Source organism: Etheostoma cragini, chromosome 14 (assembly GCF_013103735.1).
Source record: "Etheostoma cragini isolate CJK2018 chromosome 14, CSU_Ecrag_1.0, whole genome shotgun sequence".
NCBI classification, from domain to species: Eukaryota; Metazoa; Chordata; class Actinopteri; order Perciformes; family Percidae; genus Etheostoma; species Etheostoma cragini.
In genome coordinates this window covers 22360151-22379567 of record NC_048420.1, presented here as the reverse complement: position 1 = coordinate 22379567, position 19417 = coordinate 22360151, and the positions used below count along the sequence as shown (strand labels likewise).

At 41.2% G+C, this 19417-nt stretch overlaps 1 protein-coding gene and 2 long non-coding RNA genes across 3 annotated transcripts in view; 1 reads left to right on the top strand and 2 right to left on the bottom strand.

Annotated features, from left to right (window-relative positions):
- Window positions 1-19417, bottom strand: part of grin2da (glutamate receptor, ionotropic, N-methyl D-aspartate 2D, a) — a 136343-nt gene that overhangs the window by 94054 nt on the left and 22872 nt on the right. Inside the window, exon 5 of the mRNA XM_034892066.1 lies at window positions 14841-14981. Coding sequence (XP_034747957.1) covers window positions 14841-14981 — 141 coding nt within the window. The remainder of the gene's footprint in view (window positions 1-14840; window positions 14982-19417) is intronic.
- Window positions 5736-18259, top strand: LOC117956801. Its single transcript, XR_004659370.1, has 3 exons — window positions 5736-5844; window positions 14289-14292; window positions 18249-18259. It is a non-coding gene; the product is annotated as an uncharacterized LOC117956801 (long non-coding RNA).
- Window positions 9979-13852, bottom strand: LOC117956800. Its single transcript, XR_004659369.1, has 3 exons — window positions 13808-13852; window positions 13556-13559; window positions 9979-10121 (listed from the first exon to the last, which is right to left on the bottom strand). It is a non-coding gene; the product is annotated as an uncharacterized LOC117956800 (long non-coding RNA).

Below are 19417 nucleotides of genomic sequence, written 5' to 3'. Positions count from 1 at the left end.
GGGGTCATTACCCCCGGCAGAGCCATTAACAAAGCCTTGATATAATAAGGCAGTAAAGTTGAACCTCCTTTTTAAAAGTCCCTATGCACATATTCCAAAATGTAATAATCAGCCTGACCTCTCTAAAACGGGCTCACACTGCTCAATAAATTATTTGGATTTCAGAAGAGGGAAAAAAAAGTTCCAAGGCTCTTTTATTGCAAGTTTTTTGTTGAAAAACCTTTATTTAAATGGTCATTTTATATCAAAATCTATTACATCAGACACTGAAGAAGAACATGTGTGCCGCTAAGTGAGGGCTGCTGCCCAGTTCTATTTTTAATGTAATAGATTTCAACACAAAATATCCATTTAAATAAAGGTTTTTTTATGGCAGGTTGGACTTCTTTTCTCTTGGGGACTTTTGTTTTCCTTTTCCAAACATCACCTTCTTGATTTGTTAGAAACTTCTGAGCACTCCAGACTTTACTTCTTCTAAACTTCTCCTGACTGTTGAGGACAAGAGTCATGTAACTTTAACTTGACTGCCTGCAACGCGCCTCATGCATATTTAAGGCGGACAGGAGGCACGGCGTGAACAGGTCAGCGCTAACAGCCAGAGAGAGAGAGAGATAGAGAGACTACACAGAGGACAGACAGACAGACAGACAGACGTCACGGCCAGCAGCTGAGTCTGTCTCCTCGTGATCCAAGGCTGATCAGCTGTAAACGTCAGGTTCTGGTGTCAGGTCGTCAGAATCAGACATTCTGCACCAACACTCACCAATTATAGCGGCGAGATTCAGAGAAAGCAACGACAGACAGACGGCATTCGTCTCCGGAGGACAAGCAGCTCCACAGCCTGACAACATGCTGAAGCGAGTTAAGGGCTAAGACAGTGGAGATCCTGTTAAAGTCTTCCTGTTACAGCAGTGCCGTTTAGGCTTTCTCAGACTTCATGTACTGAATGTTACAAAAAGCTGCGATCCGTTCTCTCTGTGCTACTACACCATGGGAAACTCTTAGTAGAGGAGGACGAGGCACGCTAAAAGTGTACAGAAAATATAGGACATCTTTGGAAATATGTGTAACAACACTGTTGTTACCTATCCAACACCATGCAAAGATATTCATAGCTTTGTTTCTGGTCAGTTTCATCTTAATGTAAATTGTCTGATCAGAGTGGAGAGGTCTTCACAGGTCCTACTTTTAAATTGAGACAATTTTCTGTCTCAATTTCTGTCTTATTACACAGATCTACAAGCTGCATCAGAGAAACAAGCTACAACTGAAAGAAAGAAAGAAATAAAGAAAGAAAGAAGATTTTAGTGAATGCCAAAGGACAAAGCAAGAATGAAAGAGGTAGGAAAGAAAGAGTGAATGTATGCGTGAGCCGAGAGAGAGAGAGAGAGAGAGAGAGAGAGAGAGAACACAAGCTAATACCAGGCCAGTAAACACGACAGATGGGAGGGTGACAAGTAGACATGATGATGAGCAACGAGGGAAGGTGTGAAAAGAGAGAGAAAGAAAGAGGAAGATGATAAAAAGTATCATGACCGTAGAGTCCTGGCACCTCTTGATCAGTCGTCTCATCTTTCAGTGTCATTTAGTTCTTTGATGAAGGGGAAACTGAAGCCAAAAAATAAGGATTTCATCAAAGGGGATTAGACCTTCTACACGAAAAGAAAAGAAAAGCTGTTTTAGGTTCTTTATGGCAGCTGCAACTACAGCTTGCAGCACCATCTGCATGGAATCAGCTTCAGGATGAACTCCAGTTGAAGGAGTTGGTCTCACTTTATTCTTTTAAAGGCTTTAAAGGTCCTCGCAGAAAGGCAGTCTGTATGGCTCTGTTTTTAGATTGATTTAGGACCCAGGGTTTTTATGATGACATTGTTGTTTGACTATGATGAGTGAACGTGTGTCTCTGTATTTACCTGGAAGTGTCTCTGTGTCTCTGTATTTACCAGGAAGTGTCTCTGTGTCTCTGTATTTCCCTGGAAGTGTCTCTGTGTCTCTGTATTTCCCTGGAAGTGTCTCTGTGTCTCTGTATTTACCAGGAAGTGTCTCTGTGTCTCTGTATTTCCCTGGAAGTGTCTCTGTGTCTCTGTATTTCCCTGGAAGTGTCTCTGTGTCTCTGTATTTCCCTGGAAGTGTCTCTGTGTCTCTGTATTTCCCTGGAAGTGTCTCTGTGTCTCTGTATTTACCTGGAAGTGTCTCTGTGTCTCTGTATTTACCAGGAAGTGTCTCTGTGTCTCTGTATTTACCTGGAAGTGTCTCTGTATTTCCCTGGAAGTGTCTCTGTGTCTCTGTATTTACCTGGAAGTGTCTCTGTGTCTCTGTATTTACCTGGAAGTGTCTCTGTGTCTCTGTATTTACCTGGAAGTGTCTCTGTGTCTCTGTATTTACTTGGAAGTGTCTCTGTGTCCAGTTGAAACCGAGCGGCGACCACTTGCCAGCACACTCTTGTAAAAGAGATTTTTAATCTCAAGGAGTTTTTTTTAACCTGGTTAGATAAAGGTTTGAATGAACTACATTTAACAAACCGTTTCTTTTAATGCAATCTCGAGATCGCCAGCTCACTAAATGATTAACTGAATCAATGCATTCTCATGAACGAGTTTGTGTGACATGGTACCAAAAAAGTATGCATAAAAATTGGTATGGTATCTTAAAAATGAAAGGATGTTCTGCAGTCTTCACATCTTTACTAACAGTTAGCTAAATAGACTGAGAAAACTGATTTCAGTGCGGAACTCAAAGACAGCTAGCGCCACCTTTTGAAGTGAAATGTCATTCATGTTACTCAATGAATCAATCAATACACCTTAAATGTCCATGTGCCAATTTAAACCACTCCAATTTTTTCTTTACTGTCCCTCTTGGATGACATATGCTTCTATTATTCAAGGTTCAAGCACAAAAAAAGTACAGTACATGTATGAATGGTTCATGAGAACAGCCTGACTGATTTTAATCTGTTTATGTAAAATGCGTCCATGTTAAAAAGCTAATAATTGGCAAACCTGACAGTGAGCTACAGCATGTTTCTCACCTATAATTTCACATTCATTTTTACCGCTTACAATTGACAAATATTGCTGTTAGCTGACAGCACTGTGGGCTTCAGTGTTACATGAATTTTTAATGCACATCTATCTGAAAAGGGTTACATCGGCAATATCACTGCACACACTCAATGGCTGCAGCTCCTGTATGCAAACCCCGCCGTGTGAAAAGGAAAGAGGGAGTAGGGAGAATGCAGTTAGGTTACCAAAGCTTTAGAGAGCGCGGAGGCAGAAGTGCAAAAGGTATTTCTGGATGAGTTCAAGATCATCAGTGTTTTTATGTTTGTCTTTGGGTCAAATTGACTTGTTTTCCTATTTCAGTGTTCTTTTTAACTACAAAAAATAACATGATTGATCCACACAACACTCTTGCAAGTACAAATCCACTTTCATTAATTTTGGGATGTTTAAATACATTTTTTAGCATTGCTTGATGAGAAAAAACTGACACGTGGCTGTTTGCATTCATTTTCAGCTTTAAAGCTTCTACCTCCGCCTGATGCATCATCACTAGTCTATGTTAATTTACGGTTAGTTTTTATGTATCTGCCTGTTTGTCTGCTTCAATTGTTAGATTAAAGTCTATTTTATAGTGTTTTACCATGTGTCATTTGTAAAAGCCTAACCATGGACTAGGACTAGTCAAATTTAACATTGCATCGTTTGCACTTTAGATGTAGCAGTACCCATATGTACTGTCCCTGAGAAATATACTGAAGAAATGAAAACAATTAAAGAATAGTTCATTACAGAAAGAAAGTACCTGGAAATGAATCCTCCAGGTCACAAAAAGCATAGACAGCTCAAAGTGAATTTCCAAAGTCCATTTCAACAGTTCAACATCATTAAAAATGTTTGCAATCTAAAGAATTCTCCACCGTTTCTTGGTCGTGTACATAGATATACTTGTTACTTTTCATAAAAATATATTTCATAATTTTCTAAAATGGAAAAAAAATCCATGCCACCATTAAACAATGATGCACTGTCCTCTGTAAACGAGTTCTACGGGGAGTGTGGTTATGAAAAAGGTGAGAGAGAGAGAGAGAGAGAGAGAGAGAGAGAGAGACACTCTTCCTCTCAATATGAGCAGTCGGTCCCCTTGGGGCTCTGAGATGACCGTCTCCTCTTTCTTCCACTTCTTTCTGTCTTATCTGCTTTTCTTCCTTTTCCTTCCATCTCTCCTCTTCCTCCTCTGCCTTCGGTGATCGTCACCTCTTTGTCCTCATTTCCTGTCCCTGTCTTTCCCTCTCCGCGGTTCTGTCTCGTTGGGTTTTTACATTAAGCTTTATCATCCGAGTGAAAAAATAGAATGCAATATTTTTAATTAACAGCCAACAATAATATCTTCCTTCCTCCCTGCATGTTATGTCCTACATTACGCAACGCTGTGTTTCTATATTTAAGAGAGAATGCATCAATCCAGAGGGAATTACAGTATGTCATTTAAAACCCAAATGCAACAGTCCAATAATCAAGATGTTCTCCTTTTTTCAGATTTTCTGTAACTTGGCTGAGCTACACCCTGGCAGTCGTCCTGTGGTCCTCATGTCTCCCTCCTGTCCAAAGCGTCTCCTGACAACCTCTCTGCCAGTCGCTGTGTGTCTTACTTATTCAGCTGCAATGCACTCTGGGCCAGATGTACTTACATTTGCACATGTGGTAGAGCCATATTAGGCATTTCCCTGTATCTGCATTTATGATGGCTGATAAAAAATATTCATTCATCAGAATCATTTGAAAAGACAAATAAATGATTCTGATAAATGAATATTTAAAAAATATAAAACGGACTGTCAACCATGTTAAAAAAATGTGTTTTTGTTCAAAGGACTTTCATATCTTAAATTTGATGTTCCTCGTTTCTGTTGCGACAATAAAACAGATTATTAACATATTATTCCAGTGAGAACTCATAAATAACTTCAAATAACTACTGTTAGGGAAGTCTTTTGTAACGCATTGCTGGATGTCTTTTTAAATATATCGGCTGATTTATCGGCATCTCGGATTTTAATATCGTATCGGCCTTAAAAATTCTGTATCGGTCGGTCTCTAGAACGTAGCGTTATCAGCGCCATGGCCAACCCGCAGAAAGTGCACGCTGTGATACTTCAGCTTGCGTCTTATTTACCAAACATCCAGCTCCTCGGTTAATCCACGCCTTTCTCCGCCCACTACGCTGTAAATCACGCTGTAGCAAAGCGGTTCTGGTGCTGTGATCCGGCTGAGTGCAGACTGCAACATTCCCACTGCTAATGCTACCACTGTTTCAAATGATGTCATCTTTGATTTCTTCCAGTAACTCTAATATTGCATGACTGCTTAATCTGTAACGCTTAATGATTTCGCGTTCACTCCACTGAAAAAGTGTAATCCTTGTAGCAAAAATCTTTTCAGCTTGGCTAGCTTCATCTTGCTCGGATTACTGTTGCCATTCCCTCAGGAGGCACATACGAGGAAACCCGATGGCGGCTGGTTTACACCTGCTTTTAAGAGGCGGAGAATTTCCCCCGCAGAATAGAGGCACACCCATACCGGCAATCTGTGTAAATACCCTGGAAAATATAATTAGGCACGCTGTACGGGTATCCACCCACCTTTTGGGGTCAAAATCCCACTTTCCCCATGACCCTCCCACGAACAAATGTCTCTTCTCGCTCATGTCATCATCATCAATCTGAGATTTTACCCAAGTGCGCCCGGCTAGTAAGTACCCCGCATCGGTTAAGTCAGGGAACAATTAACACCTGGAACTGGCGCGAACGGCTTGATAAATCTACCCCTCAGTGTCTCAGTTGTCTGAAGGCATTAAACCCTCCTTAAATCCGAGTCCCCCTCCCTCCTCTGCATGTCTGATGAGACTAATTATCCGGAACAGGATGTGACTGCTTTCACCTAAATTCACCAGATTAATATGTTCAAACAAAAAGAGCAGGCAATCCTAGTGTTTTCTACAGCACAATTTAATGCACCACAAGGCATTTGTTACCTGAAGTGGCCGAGCAATTGCCGCAAATGTCCCAGTTTCTTTTAGGTTTAAGGCTGAGGCAGTTAAGCACCAGTGAGACATGAAATAGTCCAGTTTTGAGGCAACGGTCTATGATTATAAAGGCTCATCAGACAGGATTTATGCAACTCTCAACAGTTACACCGGCGGGATATTTTAGTCTTTTGTTGCAACGTTGCAAAGGTAGAGAAGGCAATTTCTGAAGAAATTGCGGTGTGATGGCTGAATGTTGAAAGGCTGAAGCTACACTGGATTGCAGGCTAGAATGTGTAAGAACCATAGAGGAAGTATTCCGAATAGGTTATAGTCTATATCAATGACCTTCCACTTCCGGGATTGCCCAGTTTCTCCTGAAAATGCCGCCGTATGTCCGTTACTTTCCACTTTAATTTACCTGGAATGCAATCAAGTTTAATCTTATGTTAATGTATTAAAGCCCAGCTGTTGTGTTCTTTAAATCGCTCCTATGGGTCATATTAGAGGGTAGGAGTTAAGAACTTACATTGTATGGTTGGACTTGTTGTTCATTAACCCATTCTGTCAGGACTGTATGTCTGTCATGTTGTTGTGGCGTTCTCTTTAAAAGTGGCCAAAAACAGGCCGGGATCTAGAAAATGTCATCTTTGAATATAAGCTGAAGTCGCATCTGTCACTGTCCTTTGTGAACTTGTCACATAGCCTTGTTGGTTTTCTTTTGTGCCACTGCAGCTGAATTATGTGAGCTTTACTTTTTAATGTCATTATTGTGAGTGCCACTTGGTTTTTGTTGTGCTGCATGCCTTCATTGATTTCATTGCGCTGGCTCACATTGTGCTCGGCTGCTGTTGTTCGTAATCTAAGGGCCGGGGCTGCAAAATGATTTCCACGCAGACAGCCAAATCACCATCATCTTTATCTCTGCCTCTGTCTCCTGTCATCTTCCACTCACTCTCTCTGTCTCTCTCCATCCTCTCAACTCTTCTCCAGCTCTGCCTGCCAAACTTCCAAACATCTCACACATTTCCTGTCTTCTCAGGCGCTTCTTTTCTTCTGTCTGTACATCCTGAGATCTCTGTTGCCAGGGTCTGTATACGTGAGCAGCTGCCTCGGTGGATTTTTGGTGAAAGCAGTCATGCAGCTAAGTTTTTTTGTTGTTAAATACACATCTGTCTCAGCTGTCAAACACACAAAGAGCAGAAAAAAATGGCTAATGGAAATTGTTAGGAATAAATAATAGTGTATTGTCAATACAGCAAAGTACCGCAATATTTTTAGTGCCAATACTCTATACCTGGACACCAAGTAGTGAGCTTTTAAAATATGTCTTGGGCCCCATGGATAGCTCAACTGGTAGAACGTGTGACTGTAAAAATGGGCTTAGTCCTCAATAAAGCGGCTGCGGCTTCAACTCTGAACTGTGCTCCATTGCTGCATGTCAGTCCCCCAGTTCAGGTCTAAGCTGTCTTGCCAGAAATAAAGGCCTAAAATGCCCCAAAAATAATCTTAAAAAGTATTTACACACACACACACACATATATTAATATATATATATGATGTCTGTATAAGGCGGTCCAACCTACTTTGGAGCTGCAGCGTGTAACTATAATGTGTGTAGACAAACGACATCATCCCATAGTCCAATCTCCATATTTCAGAAAGTCCATAAATTTGTAGGACAATAATTCTATCAACTATTTTACTGTGTTTTATAGATTCATTATTCCTGGTAGATTTGCTCATTCAATACTATTCATTTCAACAGACGGGCACTGTCGGCATTGTGCAGCTCCATTAATCAACGGCATGTTTAGGGTTTTCAGTGGAAAAAAAGAGCATGTCATGAATATGAAAGGCATAACTATTGAAACACTACCTTGTTTTTCAAAAACAAAGATCTGCACGTGAGCCATTGTTTTCACCAGGTGCTTCACAGTAGGTGATTGTGGGGCTCATAATCAGCTTTTTGTGCGTGCTCAGAATCAGCAAAAAAAATCTGAATTAGAAACTAAAGTTATTTCCATCATTAGCTAAACAGGAATAAACCGCTGAAGGTTTATCTGTAGAGTGTCAAACGTGCACTGCCTGTAAAGTATCTATCATTCTTCCTACTGGAGGAGAGCGGCTGCATGAATTAGAGGAGTTACAATTCAATCCTACTCCAGAGTCACTTGCGCCAAAACAGAAATGAAAACTTCCCAATTCATTCCCGCAGCATATTCCACTTTTCTACTGTTCCTCCAGCTCGGTATCCCTAGGATTAATGTCTATTTTGGACCATTTCCCTCATCATGATTTACATCCTCAGAACAAGACTGTCCTACCTTGAAAAAACGCTCCCATAGGTTGCTAGTTTAAGCAGCAAAGTCGTCTCATATTTCCGTTTTTATTACGGCGCCCTCTAGTGTTAGTATCTGCATAAGGAGGAGGTGGGTTAACACAAGGCTTTCACTCAAGAGACGGGGGGGTTGTGTCCTGTTTTGAAAATAAAAGTAATTGGAAGCTTTTTCTTTTACAGAACAAACGGAGCTACGTCATGTTCAGCTAACCGGAAGTGTAGTAACATCTGATTTTAGCCCAAACCATTATGTTTTTCTAAACTTAACCAAGTATGTCTGGTGCCTAAACATAACCAAAATGCGGCATTAACAATGTGTTGAATGCGACTGTTACATTCTCTGGTTTACATAAGGTTCACATATTGTACAATAGTACATACAAGTTTAGCCCAATTCAAGTAAAATTGACTATAAATGTAAAAAAAAGAGAAGAAATTACTAGACCAAAGAATAAACAAGAATAGTTGTGTATTATTCAACTTTGTATCTTGGTAAAGATGAACATGAAAAATCGCAATAAAATCTCAATAATATCAAATCGCATTTTTTAGAATTGCAGAATGGAAATGCAATATAAATTGAACCCATGTATCGTGAAAGAATTGAATTGGGACAAGGCATATGGTCCCAGCCCTAGAGGTTACTGTGGGACACCGAGGTGATGCAGTCAAGGAGCTCCGAGTGTCACATACAGCGAAGCAGGAGTGGAACATACAGACGCTGCTGTGAATCCAACATGTTTACCGTATTTACACTCAACCTCTTTCCGCCCTTTGGGTGGATCACATCTGATATCTAAAGCCAAGTGGAAATGAATCAAGAAGCATTAAAGATTCCTCTCAAACCTCATGAGATGCCACTAAAGCCTGAAATTGAAAAGATGTGAATGCCACCCTCCTCTCCGAGCTGCATCTTTGCTCCTCTCAAGTGTAACTACAGTCCGTCATGCTGACTGAAATGACACTGAACATCGCATCTCACTCTGTCACATGAAGCAGCAGCAGAAAGAAAGCAGCTCCAGCCATTTCAACACTTGTCACAAGCGTGTAACGAGCATGTGTAGCGTGTATGTGATCCCTGATCACTGCAAAAAACAGTACATTCATAATGGCGAGTCAGTCTTGTTTTTGGCTCATAGTCCATAGGCTGTAAAATTAGTGGACATAGCAGCAGGGATGTCACCCGTTGGGTTGTGGACTGTTGTTTTGAAGCCTTAAGTTTAACAATTTGATCATCCCCATTGTGTTTCTTTTGGATGAGAGGGTGAAGCTAGGGCCAAGCCACTGTTATTTATGGTAGCAACGGCGCAAAGCTGATTGCTAAAGAGGGAAAATTGCTGATTTTTATAACTTTCTGAACATCTTGCAGTGAATATTTGCCGGCAGGTAAACACAGACAGTTACTGCCGCCATTCATCTACATGCACGACAAACTTTCCCTTAAGTTACCATCAGCGCTAGTTAGTTCGCTTGGTTGGCAGCGCAACATTTTTTTAGGTGTTTAAGTGCTCCTAATAACTTTGATAAAGTGAAATCACATAGTGAGAGGGGCAAAGTTCAAGAAATAAACATGGACAACACCCAACACAAGTTCACAGACATAAGTCCACAGTGCCATGGTTACCATTGCTAAGTCTCCGTCCTGATTAACAGCCACGCCCCTAAAGCATGCCCTGTCTAATTGTCTACTTTAACATACATGGGACCATAGTTTACAAAATTAACATCATGCTGTATTGAAGAAGACTTGAAACTAGTGATTTAGATAATAAACTCAATTCTACAGAAACATACTTCTTTTTGGAGCCAGTTGAGTCGCCCCCTGCTGGAAATTAGATACAATGCAGGTTTCCGCATTGGCTTTACATTGTAGGTACTGAAGCTTTATCTTTTATTTTTTTGGAGTCCAACTATGCAATTCATCCAGATTTTACTAAGTGAGTAAGCTAAACTGTTTATCACAAGTTTTTACACTTTTGGCGGTTACCAAACACCTTAAGTTACCGCTCCACTGGACTAGATCTGTATCCCGTGCAAAACAAGCACAATCAATGGAATTAGATTCATGATTGACCTAAATAGATCAATGTTTCGAATCACGGGTTTTATCCAGATGTGAAACTTAAAATGAAAAGTGGGGCCTTCATACTGTAAAGGCAGATTTTGAATGTATTCAGAAATGATAAATTAAGATGCTCCCAGTGCTCCCAAAATAAAGATGTTGAACAAGGCCACACAATTGTTCAAAACACAATAAGGTTGAGTTTCATGTCTATGTCAGCAACACTTCAGTCGGAGCGGAGCCATATTAGGGAAGGTGTTCATCTCCCTCGAGAGAGAAATCCTTCATGTGTTACAGGTGTCATTCATGCTGCCGTAGCGAGGACTATCATCGCCACTCTACCAGACTCCCACGAGCCCCGGCGCTTGTCTGCATGACAGACAGTCGTGCTGATGATCGAGAGCATTAATAAGCCAAATACTGAAGGACATGAAATGTCTTGCCGAGTTGAAAATGAACCTCCTCACTTCATTAAAGAGAGCAGGCAGGCAACCTGCAGTAACCATCCATCTGCGGTCGAACCGGCTGCCTGCGCGGGGAAGGTTTCTCCAACGCTGTCATCAATCTGTCAGACCTGCAACAATCTGTTATTTCCTGGCGTTAGCTGTTGTATTTGAGCTTTCTGCTGCACCTGCCTCATTTTTTTAAGGAAGATCATTTCCCAAATTGTCTTTTAATAATTAGAAGGAACATGCCTCTTTTGCTCGAAAAAAAAAAGTTTAATTTATAAGAAATACAACGCACCCTCAAATCAATGAGCCCAGATGTTTTTTGCTGTTATAGACCAGTTATATATGACATTTTAATGTAGCTACCTTTGGTAGGTTATGCTGTAGAACTAACATTACTGAACTGGATCACTCCCTTTCAGACATTATGAGCTGACCTGACAGCGCTAAATGTTTTAGCATTCATTTTTAATCCTGTAATATCCACATGTTGCCACAGTGGCCGCTGATCTGGACCACAATAAAAATAAAAAAGGGAGTCACATCTCTCAAAGTCTGTTCAGACTCCACATTAAGCAAATTTTACAAAGGCGAGTATAGTTGCATAGAAAGTCTATGGAAAGATACAACCGTATTCAAAAACACACAAGTTAGCATTTGGCGGCTCGGGGGGGGGGGGGGGGGGGGGGGGGGGGGGGGGGGGGGGGGGGGGGGGTAGCTCAGTCCGTAGACAGTAGGGAGTTGGGTTGGGAACCGAAGGGTCGGACCAAAGTACAGAGGGTAGATCGGTAGCTGGAGAGATTCCACTTTACCTCCTGGGTACTGCTAGGTGCCCTTGAGCAAGACACGGTGCCCCCCCACCAACGCTGGTCAAGCTGGCAGCCCACTCACTCTGACATCTCTCCATTTGTGCATGATTAGGTAATGAGCATGTGTGTGTATTTCAGGCCTGTGTGTAGTGATTCTAACAGAGTGTACATTTTAATTTCCCCACTGGGGATAAACAAACAGTATAAATTGTTATCATTATTACGTAGATTTAAAGATTTTCAGCTTGAGATCTTGAGACTTTTTTGAGATTTTTAAGTCTAAAGCTGTGTGGTCAACAAAAATACACATGGACATGCCATAAGTGCGTGGTAGCTATGGGACTAATGTTGCTCCATTTGCTGTTTGTAGTGAATCAACACAGACCGCAAAAACACTTCAGCATTCAAATGTGTACACATCTGGTGAAAGCTGGTGTCTTTACTGGGATTTCAGATGTCTTCCCTTCATTAAAAAAATGCTAATTGAGTTTTTGGGTGTCACCTTACAATACCAGCGCATTGTGATATCATTGGAAGTGTTTGTATGAACTGGTCGATCCTTTACATTTTAGAGCCATAGCAACAATGACGCAAAACAACTTGAGAAACATGACTCCAGATACTCATAATCTCTGTCTGCTGTAAAACTAACAACTTTAGCTTCGGCTGTTTCCTTTACAATCCAAATTAAAGCCCCCACATAATGCCGTGCTATTATTTTCCCGCCTACTCGTCTTTCTTACTTTCTACTTGTTTTCTTTCTAGAATCACGCCTCTTCATATTCAGTTCAGCGTTGAGGCCTGAGAGCCAGCACTGTTGCAGTCCACTCTTCAGAGTTCAAATGAAGCGGTGGTGGACTCAGAGCCTTGCTGAAGGCCCTTCTGACAATATCTGTGGATGTGTGTCTCCTGATACAGAGGTTATTCCGTTGAACTGATGGAACCCATTGCACATACCGCCCTTGCATATATTCTGAAAGTCATTTGTGAATGTCATGCAGTACAACCGCATTAGTCAATTTGATCTCCAGAGCCAGTCTAGCAGCAGGTTACCAGACAGCTTTAGTAACCCTGAGAGCTTAAAAGAGTGCGAAATCCAGACTATTTTTTTTCCAGCGGGTTCCCAGAGGGGATTGTTCCAAAGAACAGCAGCAGTCAATCATGCATGCAGGTGAAAGTTGGACTTCTGCTACTCTGCTCATTTTCCTCAAAATATTTAAAGTCCCCCTGGGTAAGAGGGGCACATTTTCTAAAATGTAAATCTTGGATATTTTGAACTTGCCAGTTTCACACAGACTTTAGCATTGTGTTGATGCTTTGACATCCTGGCAATATAAAAGTTTTAATAGGGCCAACCACAAGAACTGTTAGTGCGCTTTTATATGAGCCCAAATAGTCTGCTGTAATTGGGGATGAGGAGCAGGTTCATTTAGGCCTTCAGTCCTCTGAAGGACACACCCTTCAACACTAGAAAGCCCAACGGGTAAAAACTAACCACCTGGCATTTTTTTTTAAATGCATGCAACTCTTAATTTTTAAAACCATTTATCTCTCAGTCCATGACTTATCCTAAAATAGATTCATTAATCATCTAGTGAGTTATGGGATGTGTGGTATAAAAAAAAGAAAAGAAAAGAAGATAATTCATACCTAAAAGTGCCAGTGGGTACATTTTACACCTCCGCAATCACAACATGGCCGGTCGCATAGCAACGCGTATGGTTCACATGTCTTCAGACAAGGCGGCTGCCATATCACAAGCTAGAGCAAGCTAGATTTGGACACGAGTGATGGAGAATCGGATCAGGGAAAGATCAATGACCCGTCATTTTCATTAGAGGAGACGTAACTCATGTAACGTAGGCACTTAGCTTACTGCACTAGCTAAAGTAATTATAAATAATGATATTCTTTAGTGTCAACAAGTGTCTACAACCGGATTGTGTTTGTTTATAATCTGTAATAAAAGAGCATAAGGCCATAAACTGACTTTTAAACATTGACTTTATCAAGTCGTACTTGTTTAAAAAATTAGATAAAAATTGTTAATCAATCAAATCAATGAGACAATAATTAAAAAAATGAACATCCTTCTGTGTTGCAAAAGTCTTAAAACTACCGATTGAGACCATTAACTCATTATGAAAATGTATACTGAGGTAATTCAGTAGGAATGCAGGTTTAAGGCACTTCCGCATTTGCAGCCCTTCATCAAACCGGATGGGTTGTCCATTAATATTTACAGTCTATGGTTTTTATAGACATCCCTTTGCAGAAACACAGACAACTGCATTAATTCACTGATGATGGTAGCTACTTGCACCAGTCCTTTCCTACAGGACATGAATGCACCGCCCTGTCTGTCTCCATTTTGGCAGTGCTGGATGGGACCCTGGACAGAGGTGCTGAGTTGCAGATCAATACGCTCTCAGTGTTAGGGTCTTTCATTATGAAATATATTAACATTTTTTTGACCTTGTGTTAGTGATATACATAATCAAAAGTGAAGGCTAAATGAAGCTTCGTGAACCAGTGTCTTTATTGTCTGAGCAAACTAGATGGCGCTCTTAGTTTTAAGAGAAAGGCCTAAGGCATGGCAGTTCCGTGTATTTCAACCCTTTCTCTAACAGAGAGCGCCATGTAGTGGGCTCAGAAAGTAAAGACAGTGGTTCATGAAGCTTCTTTTGGCCATCACTTATAATCAATCCTCTAAATCTGTAGCATTAGCAAGATGATAAAACATAAGACAAGGTAGACTAATGATCCCACAATGGGGAAAATCACTCGTCACAGTAGCAAAATAAAAAACACAATAAGAAAAATACACATTAAATATAAATTGGAAATAGATAAATAAGAATTGAGTAATAATGGTAAATATGTACACTGCAAACATTTATGTTATAGTATAAGAACAGTAACACAGATATCCGTGTTTCCATCAGTTTCACCTGCAAAAACATGACTATGGAAACGAAGCAGCGGTTTCCAGTTCAGAATGACTCAGCTCCGTGGATTTGTGCTGACTGTGGCAGCTCTCCTAAAGCTGCTTGACACTATTTGCTTTGCTATCCTGCTGTTTGCTCGCTCTGCTGTATGTCAGAAGCCGGTGTAAATGACACGGAAACTCAAAGTCACCCCCTCCCTCTCACCTGATTCTGTCTGGCACTCGGTGGGTCTGGTTGGCGTCACTCTGGCAGTTGCCGGCGTACTGCGAGCGGCTGTTGGTCCCCAGGTCCCTCCGCAGAGCCATCGCCCCGTGGGTGAGCACCGAGACGCCTTTGGCAATGCGCCTGAAGGATTAGGGAGAAAACAATGTGAGACAGAGGGACATTTCTGACACTACCAGAGGTCCAGGGAAATGCTGGAGAGAGAGAGAGAGAGAGAGAGAGAGAGAGAGAGAGAGAGAGAGAGAGAGAGAGAGAGAGAGAGAGAGAGAGAGAGAGAGAGGGAGAGACTGTCTGAGACAGTGTCTGAGACAGTTGTCTCAGGTCAGTGTCTGCTTTAATAAGTGAAGTGACAATGAACATTCAACAAGGCTCAAACTTGAAGGGGTTGTTTGGATTTTTTAAAGTGGAGTTTTATCCGGTACTTATCAATAGTCCGTGGACTACTAGTCTTGCATTTCCAAACCTTCCTCCACAGCACTGCAGAGGACGGACCGGCTAGTTCATACAGCATTCCGGGATGGGAGAAAAACGTGGCTTATTGGAAGTTCTTTAAGCCAATCACAATCGTCTTGGGCGGTGCTAACTGCCAGACACAATGACGGCGCAGCTGCAAATTAGCCTCAGGAGAGGGAGTTGTTTTTGTGGAATATTAGTTGTGCAACAGAAAACTCAGATTGGACAGATAGTCTAGCTAGATGTCTGGATTTACCCTGCAGATATCTGAGGACCAGTTAACCATAGGCCTCAGAAATGTGACCAGAGTTTAAATGCAAACACAAAGAAAGCGGAGGTGATGGACATCTGGGCGAAGATGAGGGACATCCGGCAAAATTTCCAGCGGCAGCGGAACAATGGGAGAGATTAAACACGGCTGATGTACTGTGGACTAGGGAAATACCTTCAGTAGATGGTGGTTAGCATGCTGCCACACTCTCTCCACACTCTAGTCACCTTAAAGAAGGCCCAACTAAAAGAAGTCTACATCCGTTTGTGTATGCTATATTCAACGTCTGTGGAAACTGTCAGAAAGAGCTTTGTGACAGAAAGGTAAAGCTGTGAAAATATTCTAAATATAGCATAGACTTAAAGCTTAGCCTCTGTGTCTGTACTCCTGTACTCTGCTTCTCCAAACTGGGGGGGGGGGGGGGGGGGGGGGGGGGGGGGGGGGGGGGTGTGCCAACCGCCATCCACTGTAGGTAATACGCTGGTCATTTAACCACACTTCAACGACCCGTTATCCTATTGAAATGTTCTTTTTATTACCCAAAATAACATGATTGATTCCCCACAACTCTCTTTGGCAAGTTCAAATCTCTTTTTATGAATTTTGCGGCGTCTTATTCAATTTGATAGAATTTGGAGAAAAAACAATTGAAGTACTTTCTAAATAATGTTGAGTAAAAGTTGACATATTCCAGTCTGATTATCCATCAACATCCATTTCTTTAATTTTAGTCTAAATAATTCCTAATTTCTGCTTTTCTAACTCAAACATTAAGTATAATTTACTATAAATGAGGTTTATTGACCTTAAATTACAAAATTTACTGTAAAACTATAGTTAATAAGTTAGTGTTACATAGCGTTTAAACGTAAAAAACAAACGGCAAAATGGCAAACATTAAAAAAAGTGTTGAGAAAAGGGACAAAAACGTAAGAAAAAGTAAATACTGCTTAAAAGAAAGCGTCAACAAAAGTGTTGACTTTCAATTTTGACGGGAAGACAACACAACGATTAATAGCACTGAACTTACTCCTCTGTACCTTAAAGCTAAACTGAACAAAATTTGAAAGAGCACCCATCTTGGCTGTTTAACTAGTGTGACTTCAACAAAATGAAACTTAATTACATCTTAACTGACTGAGACATTGTAGAGTTGCCCAATTTCAACAAATGAGGTCCTGGTGTTGGGGGTGTGCACTTCTCCACAAAGTGATGAATAAAGACTAAAGAGCAAAATCCTCATCAGCTCCAAACTGGGCTCATCATCATTAGATGTCTTTCCTCTCCTCTTTGCTTTTGTACAAACGATCAGAAAGCAGCCAAGCAGACACACGTGACGGTGCTGTCAGGATTTCTGGGCGTTAAAAGAGACATGGACACGTTTTGTTCACTATTTGTCCAGGCAGAACTCCTGGACCCAAAGTGCAAGACACACCAACGAACAGATTCAGGTGTATCAAATATTGAAACAGAAGATCTAGTCTTACATGTGGATGACAAGCAAGACACCAAACGAGAGTAGCAATCCAAAGAAACGTAACACCAAAATGATTGGAACAGTCCAAACAAATTAACACTTGAAGAAGTAACAGGGAACAAGCAAAACTACCCAGACAATAGACGACAACGTGATTAAAACTGAACAGAAGGCATATACAGGGGCAAAGGAGCAGGGAGAAGGCAAACAAGTGAAATATATCAGGGTGGGAGCAATCCAGTGAAATGTATCATGCAGAAGCGAAAAGGTGAAACATATCAGGGCGGGAGAAAACCGGTGAAACATATCAGGGCGGGAGAAAACAGGTGAAACATATCAGGGCGGGAGAAAACAGGTGAAACACATCAGGGCGGGAGAAAACAGGTGAAACACATCAGGGCGGGAGAAAACAGGTGAAACACATCAGGGCGGGAGAAAACAGGTGAAACATATCAGGGCGGGAGAGAACAGGTGAAACATTTCAGGGCGGGAGAAAACAGGTGAAACATATAAGGGCGGGAGAAAACAGGTGAAACATATCAGGGCGGGAGAGAACAGGTGAAACATTTCAGGGCGGGGGCAGACAATCACAAAGGCAGGGAAACACACAAGACAGGAAGTTAAACAAGACATGATACAGGAGAAACAGACCTTTTTCACGCCAGACATGTTGGTATGGCACAGTGGGAAAAGCACAGGTGTGTTCAAAACGACGAATGATGGCTGCATTCCACTTGGAGAGGCCCTGGTATTGTGCATGCAGACTCACTGGAATAGCTCACTGGGATCCTTAATGGAATTGAGCCATCGATAAGGTTGTCAGTTTCAGCTGGGCTTTTCCTACTATGACAAGTCAAAATGTCTACCGTGAAAAAGGTCTATAACCCCATAACATAAAACAAGAAACTACGCCAGGGGTGTCACCGGAAATGAGAACCACATCATCAAGGGCCAGACATGTATCATTTAGTTACATGTTTTTTTATTTATTCTTTAGGTCAAATATGTTTAACTGTACTGTTTATTATTGCACGTCTCATGCAGTCTTGTTGCTTACAATGTGGTCAACATGCAGCCCCCGGATAAAAAACAGCTGCTTCATAGAAATTTAGCAAATAAAGCCAAATAGCTACATTTTGAAAGCCGGCGACCACACAGCCGACTCCCAACAACTGCCTGATGACAACAGTTTCTTTCCTTTTTGGTTTGGCAGCCCAAGATGTATTATGAACCTAAATTGTCATGCGGGTCAGATGACATTTTGCCAGGGGTCGGGTGACCTAAGGCCTCAAAAAACACAGACACAACTCATTTGTAAAAGAACCATGAAAAAGGAATGAGAATACAGCAAAAATGGGAACTGGTAACAAGCAACAAAACAGGGAATGAAGAAACAAAACAAGATAGGAATAACCAGAGCTGAACATCCCAACCCTGACACTGGCGTGAGTTAGTGATGGTGAAGCAGATGTCCCAACAAGCACGACTTCAGTGCAACACTGATCATCCCGTTTCTAAATGTGTCCATGTGTCAAGTTTTCCCTCATTTCCATAAATAAATAAATATCAACACACACTCTGGCTGTCTGTCTCGGGACAATTTAATAATAGATCCGACTTTGATCTGCAGGCAGCTTTCACAGAGTAAGATACTGTTTAACAGATACTGCTTTTTAATATAGCTGTAAGGTCAACTTGGATGTGCAACTCTAAAAACAGCACCAGACACTTCTCACATCTTCCGATACATGAAAAAAACATTTGTTCAAAATAAACACCTGAGACCAAGAATACGTTCTTCCTATAGTCCGTTCTATTGGAGAACCGCAGGAGAAGCTTGACTTCAGGAAACAGGAAGGTGCGGGAGACTTTGATGACTTATGCACATGTATTGATCTCGATGTTGAACAGACAAAGGCAGGGGTTAAAGTTTAACCACGGTGTGTTGGTGTGCAGTGCCGTCTGTACCTGGGAGGGTCTGTGCCTTTTCCCTGACGTATACAGTAAATCTCTCCCTCAAGCCAAGAGTGGATGGCACCAAAACAAAAGATGCTCACCTAAAACCTAGTTACGTCTCTCTCTATCAGTGACTTGAATAAGTTTAGACAACCATGCTTAAATTGATTAAAAAAAACATCTTTTGGAAATTGATCCTAATGCCTTGAGTCAAACTATTTCAAATAATCCCATCTTTTAGGGACAACACCTTTCTTTGTGAATGAATAATGTATTGTAAATAAATAAATGTTATTCCTTAAAGTACAGGGGGCATAAGTATACACACCCCTATGTTAAATTCCCATAGAGGCACATTTTTATTTTAAATGCCAGTTATTTCATGGATCAGGATACCATGCA